The 8,020-nt window shown below is 48.7% G+C and overlaps 1 protein-coding gene across 1 annotated transcript in view; it reads right to left on the bottom strand.

The window, feature by feature from the left end:
* Positions 1-7,257, bottom strand: part of LOC122560567 (transducin beta-like protein 3) — a 60,009-nt gene extending 52,752 nt beyond the window's left edge. Inside the window, exons 1-3 of the mRNA XM_043711324.2 lie at positions 7,155-7,257; positions 1,617-1,668; positions 1,133-1,228 (exon numbers count right to left, since the gene is read on the bottom strand). Coding sequence (XP_043567259.2) covers positions 1,133-1,228; positions 1,617-1,668; positions 7,155-7,186 — 180 coding nt within the window. The 5' untranslated portion in view covers positions 7,187-7,257. The remainder of the gene's footprint in view (positions 1-1,132; positions 1,229-1,616; positions 1,669-7,154) is intronic.
* Between the last annotated feature and the right edge of the window lie 763 nt (positions 7,258-8,020).

Raw genomic sequence — 8,020 nt, forward strand, 5'->3', positions numbered from 1 at the left:
CCACCACTTTCTCAGGCAACTCATTCTATACATGTACCACCCGCTGAATGAAACGTTGCCCCTTAGGTCTCTAATATATCTTTAAAAAAACTCTATAAATTTAAGAATTTAACACTAGATTTGGGGACCTCTGTCAGAGGAATTTCTACATTTGTGGATGACATCAAATCACAGAAAATTTTCAACTCAACAGATCGTGGAAGGAAATTCATAAATTTGTACAATTGTAAAGAGCATGGCTTTTCACAGGCTAACCCTTGACCCTCACTGATCACAATAGGGGCAACCAGAGGCCCTCACCCTGTAGTCAGGACAACCATGCTTTCCAAGTTGGGAAACTAGTTACCACAGCAAGATGGGGATTGGAGAGATTCTAAGTTCAATGCATTAAATTGTCTTTAATTGACTCCTTAAGAGTCTTAACAGCTTGGCAGTCGATCATAGATTCAGAGAATCCATACAGTGTGGAAACAGGTCTTCGGCCTAACAAGTCCATAGCAATCCTCCGAAGAGTAACCCACCCAAACCCATTCCCCAAACCTATTACTCTACATTTACCCTTGACAAGTGCACCTAACCTACACATCCCTGAACACTAAGGGCAGCTTAGCATGGCCAATTCAACTAACCTGCACATCTTTGGACTGTGGGAGGAAACCCACGCAGACTGTTGTCTGGGGCTGGAATCGAACCCGGGTCCCTGGCGCTGTGAGGCAACAGTGTTAACCACTGAACCACCCTAGAAAGTACCCAACTGACCTTCTTGCTCAGCACTTAATCGCTAAGGTGACGAGGAGAGGATGAGTTTCGTGAAAAACTCGGATTGTTTTCATCGCAGCGGCAGAGGCCGAGGAGAGACTTGTTAGACTTCTATAAAATTATGAGATGCACAGATAGGACACACAGTTAGAATCTTTTTCCCCAGGGTTGAAATATCTAATACCAGGGGCATGCATTTGAGGTGAGGGGTGGGGAGAACTCACAATAAGACACTTAGCCCCTCAATGGCATAGTGTGGAATGTTTCTCCTGGTACATAAGTGGGAGGCCTTGGATTGTACCCCATTATATACTAGAAGACCTCAGCAGCAGCACAAGGAGCTACAAGCATTCATACTGAAGTAATTCTGTACCTGTTCAATACTCCTTGTCACCTTTCCTGTTCCGATATCAACGATATTAACCTTCGTTCCACAAGTACAGAACATGTACGTTCCATCTTTATTTATCTGTGATGATAGAACAGGCTGAAGTAAACGCGTCAAAACAAAGCAAAGATGCTTCCATCTCCAAATGGACAATGGAAGCCCAAAATTGGACACAAACTGGTCAGGAATACATTCTGTTTTACTACTGTTTTAGATAGAATACAAGATGTAAAGGTAAGCTAAGCAGAATTCAAAAGAATGGATCTGGGTCTTAAAATGCAGAAGTAAAACCATAAAATCAATCTTGAACAAATCATTGATTTTCAGTTATCTCGTAAAGTCACATTTATGAAACAGCAATATCAAAATTGCACGACAGAAACCCTCATTTCAATATTTGGTAGCAATTATACTACTCATAATTAAAAGCTTAAGTATTTATTTAAAAATTGCAATATATTAAAGATACCTGTACTTTTCCTCCTTTGTAAAATGGTTTAATCTTGCTGGAAACAGCATAGCTGAAAGAGATTTAAAAATTAAGTTAAACCCAACTGAGAGAGGAAGCAGCAATTTACCAAGATCTTACATTTGAGAGAAACAATGCCGATTGGATTGAAGGCTCCATTTCCATGCTGTATGATTCTATGATGATTCGGAGATGCCGGTCTTGGACTGGGGTGTACAAAGTTAAAAATCACACAACACCAGGTTATAGTCCAACAGGTTTAATTGGAAGCACACTAGCTTTCGGAGTGACGCTCCTCCATCAGGTGATTGTGGAGGGCTCGATCGTAACACAGAATTCTATGTTACGATCGAGCCCTCCACAATCACCTGATGGAGGAGCGTCGCTCCGAAAGCTAGTGTGCTTCCAATTAAACCTGTTGGACTATAACCTGGTGTTGTGTGATTTTTAACTTTGATTCTATGATGCTATTAACAGGGGAAAGCAAACTAATTTTAGCCTTAAAGTGGTGTACTTGCAAGGAATTTAAATTGTGGGCGTAATTGTAAGGTTCAGGTCAATTATCTGGGCACTCCTTCTTGCTCATTTTATGATACAGAACTCCAAAAGGTGCTTTTCACTCTATTTTTAAAAACAAACACAAATGTCTACAGCAATATAAAAACACAGCCTTCTGTTCTTCCACTGTGTTCAGTTGTACTATGTGACCAATAGGATTTCCGCAAACCATTAAGGAATGCTGTTTACTTCAGATATTTTGTGCACGTCGGCAATTATTCCATGAAAAGAATCCTTTTGCCTGACACATTGCAAAGAAATTGAAAATATGTTCAAGGATCAAACAGAAAAACATCTTAATTCCTACATTCTATTCCTGATTATATCATATGGATTATCACATGATCTTCCTTAACCTGATATGTCAGGAGAACAAACATGTAACTAGATGCACACAGAGGCCATAAACTGCCAAACAAATGGCTTAATTAGTAAATGGAGATGGCAGAAGCAAGGGCATGTTGCTGCAATCACAGACATCACTGCCTGGCCTTATTCATTTCCTAGTTTTCAGTCACGCCTGCACTGCTAATCAACAATGTAACCTGGGCCAGACACAAGGGATAAAGCTCTTCACAGTTCAGCTCCACTGGCAGGGTTTCAAGTGTAGCAGACTGAAAAACCAGATCTATGTTGCAGGAAATTCTAACTGGCCATGCTGAGTGGGCAACCCATTTAAACACCAGTAATGGCTGGTGTGACAGGAAAGAGTAGGAACTAGCTGACCTTTGCTTCTTCAATGTTTCTTCAATCTTTAACACAAGGGGAATTTCCCATGGGCCAGGTGAGTCTGACTATTGTAAAAGCACTGCTGCTATTCTAACTAGGAACGCTGCTTTCAAACACAAGAGTACTGTTGTCACGGGCTTTCGGGAATTTGTCAGATTACATCAGGAAGACGTTTGCTTGCAGAACTTGTTCGGGGAAGAGCTTGTTTCGGAAATCATTTCAAGTGGTTTGGTCTGACGCCCTGGAGTCTCTTTTATGCCTTTAATCAGTACTTCCCTTTTGTCAACTTTCACCGCAATCTGGGAGCCGTCTCTCCAGTTCTAACCAGGAACGAAGGGACCAGCAAGGCCTCCAGCAGCAGGAGCAGCAGCAGTAGTAGTAGCAGGCTCGCCCTCATCCATCATGTGCTGCTGCTGCTCCTCAAGACTGTGTCAGCTCCCAGGCAGCGATCCGCCCAGAAGCTAGGATATGCAGGCAGAGGATTAGCTTCCCAGTCAACTCATCAGGAGTGCAAACAGTTGCTGACACATAGAAAAGTACAGCACAGAACAGGCCTTTTAGCCCACGATGTTGTGCCAAGGATTAATCCTAATGTAAAATAAAATAACTTAACCTACACTCCCCTCAATTCACTGCTGTCCATGTGCATGTCCAGCAGTCACTTAAATGTTCCTAATGACTCTGCTTCCACCACCACAGCTGGCAACGCATTCCACACATTCACAACTCTGCGTAATGAACCACCCTCTGACATCTCCTCTATACCCTTCCCCTAATATCTTAAAACAATGACCCCTCGTACCAGTCAGTCCTGCCCTGGAGAAAAGTCTCTGGCTAATGACTCTATCTATTCCTCTCATTATTTTGTCTCCTCTCTTCCTCCTTCTCTCCAGAGAGAAAAGTTCAAGCTTATTCAACCTTTCTTCATAAGGCAAGCCCTCCAGTCCAGGCAGCATCCTGGTAAACCTTCTTTGCACCCTCTCCAAAGCCTCTGTATCTTTCCTATAGTAGGGCGTCCAGAACTGGACACAATATTCCGAGTGCGGTCTCACCAGGGAATTGTAGAGCTGTAGCAAAACCTCATGGCTCTTAAACTCAATCCCCCTGTTAATGAAAGCCAAAACATCGTATGCTTTCTTAACAACTCTATCCATCTGGGTGGCAACTTTGAGGGATCTATGTATTTGCACACCCAGATCCCTCTGTTCCTCCACACTGTCTTTAATCCTATATTCAGCATTCAAGTTCGACCTTCCAAAATGCATCACTTCACATTTATCCAGGTTGAACTCCATCTGCCACTTCTCAGCCCAGCTCTGCATCCTGTCCATGTCGCGCTGCAGCCTGCAGTAGACCTCGATACTATCAACGGCACCTCCAACCTTTGTGTCATCTGCAAATTTACTAACCCACCCCTCAACCTCCTCATCCAAGTCATTTATAAAACTACAAAGAGCAGTGCCCCAAGAACAGAGCCCTGCGGAACCCCACTCAACACTGACCTCCTGGCAGAATACTTACCATCTACAACCAATCTCTGCCTTCTGTCGGCCAACCAATTCTGAATCCAGATAGCCAAATCTCCCTGTATCCTATACTTCCTGACTTTATGGATGTAACCTTCTGGAAAATGACCTTCCTGTGAGACAGCCAAGTGGGGGAACATTGTCAAGGATGGTCAGGTCACTGCAGACCTGTCTTCCCTCACCTCCTTCCTTGACCGTCACATCTCAGAAAATGCAAATAAATGATATGCATTTTGAAACAAATTGCAAACCAAAGTCTTGCCAGAACAAGTTCTGCCAACATAAGTCTTCCTTGTTTAATCTGACAGGTTCCAGAAGGTTAACAATCACACAATACCAGGTTATAGTCCATCAGGTTTATTTGGAAGCACTAGCTTTCGGAGCACTGCTCCTTCATCAGGTACCTAGTGGGGCAGGACCATAACACCTTAAATTATCTCGAGAATGTGACTTAAAAGAAGCTTGGGAATTTACATATTAATGAACCAAAACCTGCAACCCATTCTAAAAGATGAAAGATAATCTAGGTTTGTTCAATATATTGTTTTAATTGCATCATGCTGTGATCTTTTGCTATAAATTCTGTGTCTTATGATCCTGCCTCACTAGTTACCGATGAAGGAGCAGAGCTCTGAAAGCTAGTACTTCCAAATAAACCCGTTAGACTATAACCTGGTGTTGTGCGATGTTTAGGTTTGTCCAATCCAGTCCTCCACGCCAAGGTTCCAGAAAGCCCATGACAACAGTATTTCTCAGGCTTAAAATCAGAGCTCTTAGTGAGATCCACAGTGAAGAGGCATTTACAATTTACTCCCCGTGCCCCAAATGGATTTTCACTTGTGTTAAACAGTAATGTTTTAAGTTGTTGATACCTTGTTACCCTCCTCTACAGTAAGAAAGTCTGAATGATTAAAATCCAGCCCATTATCCACAATTTCTTAAAGGTTGGGTGAGTATCCAAGTTTCACCCACAATCTGTTGAATATTGAATTATCCTAGACATCTATGCTATACTTTACATTGTGCCTGGCTATGTAATAATATATGTATAAACTCTGCAAGGAAATCTATATGGACATTCCATGCAGAAACAGGATAGATCAGCAATTTATTGTCACATGCATTTTTACAAAAGAAATACAATGACAAGTTGTAAGTCGCCATAACACAGCATCTAAATTTATGACAGAAGTCATAAGAAAAAGTAAAAATTTATCACAGTTTAAATAGTAACTCCTGGGTTTAGGGTACACTGGAAAATCAGGCCAAAACCTCCATGCTGGGACTAGACCTTGACACAGGACTTCTGGAAAACCCAAAAGCCACCGCTGAAGACCTCCATGCTAGGACAAGAACACCACCCCATACCAAGACTGCCTTTCCTGGACAAGACTGCCACACTGGCAGACTGTCCTGCTAGGCCCAGGCCCATACCACCATACTGGGCCATTGGAAGCCACCTGGTATGCTACTTGAGAATATCCATACTGCATTCACATCACCATAGTTATAATTTACAGATGTAAGGAGATGGTCTATTATCTTCTGTGCCTTCCTTCCCATTTTCTATCTTTGTAAACAGTGTAGTCTCAGAAGAAACCATGTGGCCATTATACAGAAGCCTCCCTCCACTTCACCCCACAGTGACAAATCATTTAGACCATCACTCTCAAGAGTACAAGGCAACATCTTTCCACATTAACAGCGGGGGGGGGGGGGGGGGGGGGGGGGGGGGGGGGGGGCGAGGACGCGGGGGGGGGGGGGGGGGGGGGGGGGCGAGGACGCGGGGGGGGGGGGGGGGGGGCGGGGGCGAGGACGAGGGGGGGGGACGAGGGGGGGGTGACGAGGGGGGGGTGACGAGGGGGGGGGGAACGAGGGGGGGGACGAGGGGGGGGGGGAACGAGGGGGGGGGACGAGGGGGGGGGAACGAGGGGGGGGGGACGAGGGGGGGGGGACGAGGGGGGGGGCGAGGGGGGGAACGAGGGGGGGGGGACGAGGGGTGGGGAACGAGGGGGGGGGAACGAGGGGGGGGGGAACGGGGGGGGGAGACGGTCGGGGGGGGGAGACGGTCGAGGGGACGGTCGAGGGGGGGGAGACGAGGGGGGGACGAGGGGGGGGGGACGAGGGGGGGGGGACGAGGGGGGGGGGGACGAGGGGGGGGGGACGAGGGGGGGGGGGGGACGAGGGGGGGGGGACGACTGGGGGGGGGACGACTGGGGGGGGGGGGGAGACGAGGGGGGGGGACGAGGGGGACGAGGGGGGGACGACGACTGGGGGGGGGGCGACTGGGGGGGGGGGACTGGACGAGGGGGGGGGGACGAGGGGGGGGGACGAGGGGGGGGGGACGAGGGGGGGGGACGAGGGGGGGGGGGACGAGGGGGGGGGGACGAGGGGGGGGGAGCGACGAGGGGGGGGGCGACGAGGGGGGGGGCGACGAGGGGGACGAGGGGGGGGACGAGGGGGGGGACGAGGGGGGGGACGAGGGGGGGGGACGGGGGGGGGGGACGGGGGGGGGGGACGGGGGGGGGGGACGGGGGGGGGGACGGGGGGGGGGGACGGGGGGGACGGGGGGGGACGGGGGGGGGACGGGGGGGGGACGAGGGGGGGACGGGGACGAGGGGGGGACGGGGGGGGGGACGAGGGGGGGGCGAGGGGGGGATGGGGTCTGAAAGGAAGGGTGAGGGGATGGTGTGGATGTTGTTGGAGGGAGATGCCTCACACTCACTTTGTTTTGAAGTGTACAGCGGGGCTCGCCATGGCCCCCGGATCATTCCCCTCCGTCTCCCGGCCACAGCACGTTTCCAGCGCCACACCAGGCACTTCCGGCGCGATCTGTTTGCGTCAGTGACGACGCGGGCTCGATTACGCGCACTGATCCCCATGGCAACAGCAGACTAGGAGAGAGACGGCGCCACACTGCACTCTGGTGGGAGAATCAGGTTACTGCAGGCGCTCACGCTGTCCTCTCAGCCACCTGATGAGAATCACCGCACAGGCACAGGCCGTTCGGCCCCCCCCCAGCCTCTGCCAGCCCTTTGGCAGAACTTCCCCTTCCCCCATACTCGAGCCAATTGGTCCCTTTGGAATTGGATACATAATTGAGGGGAAGTATTTCTGTTTCCATGAGGAAAGTAAGGGAGTAGCTCAAACCAATGCTGTTTTGCTTGGGCTAAACAGACCCTTCGGTCTAATCCGTCCATACCAACCAGATATCCCAACCCAATCTAGTCCCACCTGCTAGCACCCGGCCTATATCCCTCCAAACCCTTCCTATTCATATACCCATCCAAATGCCTCTTAAATGTTGCAATTGTACCAGCCTCCACCACATCCTCTGGCAACTCATTCCATACATGTACCACCCTCTGCGTGAAAACGTTGTCCCTTAGGTCTCTTATATCTTTCCCCTCTCACACTAAACCTATGCCCTCTAGTTCTGGACTCCCCGACCCCAGGGAAAAGACTTTGACTATTTATCCTATCTATGACCTTCATCATTTTGTAAACCTCTATAAGGTCACCCCTCAGCCTCCGAAGCTCCAGGGAAAACAGACCCAGCCTGTTCAGCCTCTCCCTGTAGCTCAGATTCTC

Source organism: Chiloscyllium plagiosum, unplaced genomic scaffold (genome assembly GCF_037043375.1).
Source record: "Chiloscyllium plagiosum isolate Xiang-an unplaced genomic scaffold, Cpla_swu_hap1 HiC_scaffold_20, whole genome shotgun sequence".
Taxonomy (NCBI): domain Eukaryota; kingdom Metazoa; phylum Chordata; class Chondrichthyes; order Orectolobiformes; family Hemiscylliidae; genus Chiloscyllium; species Chiloscyllium plagiosum.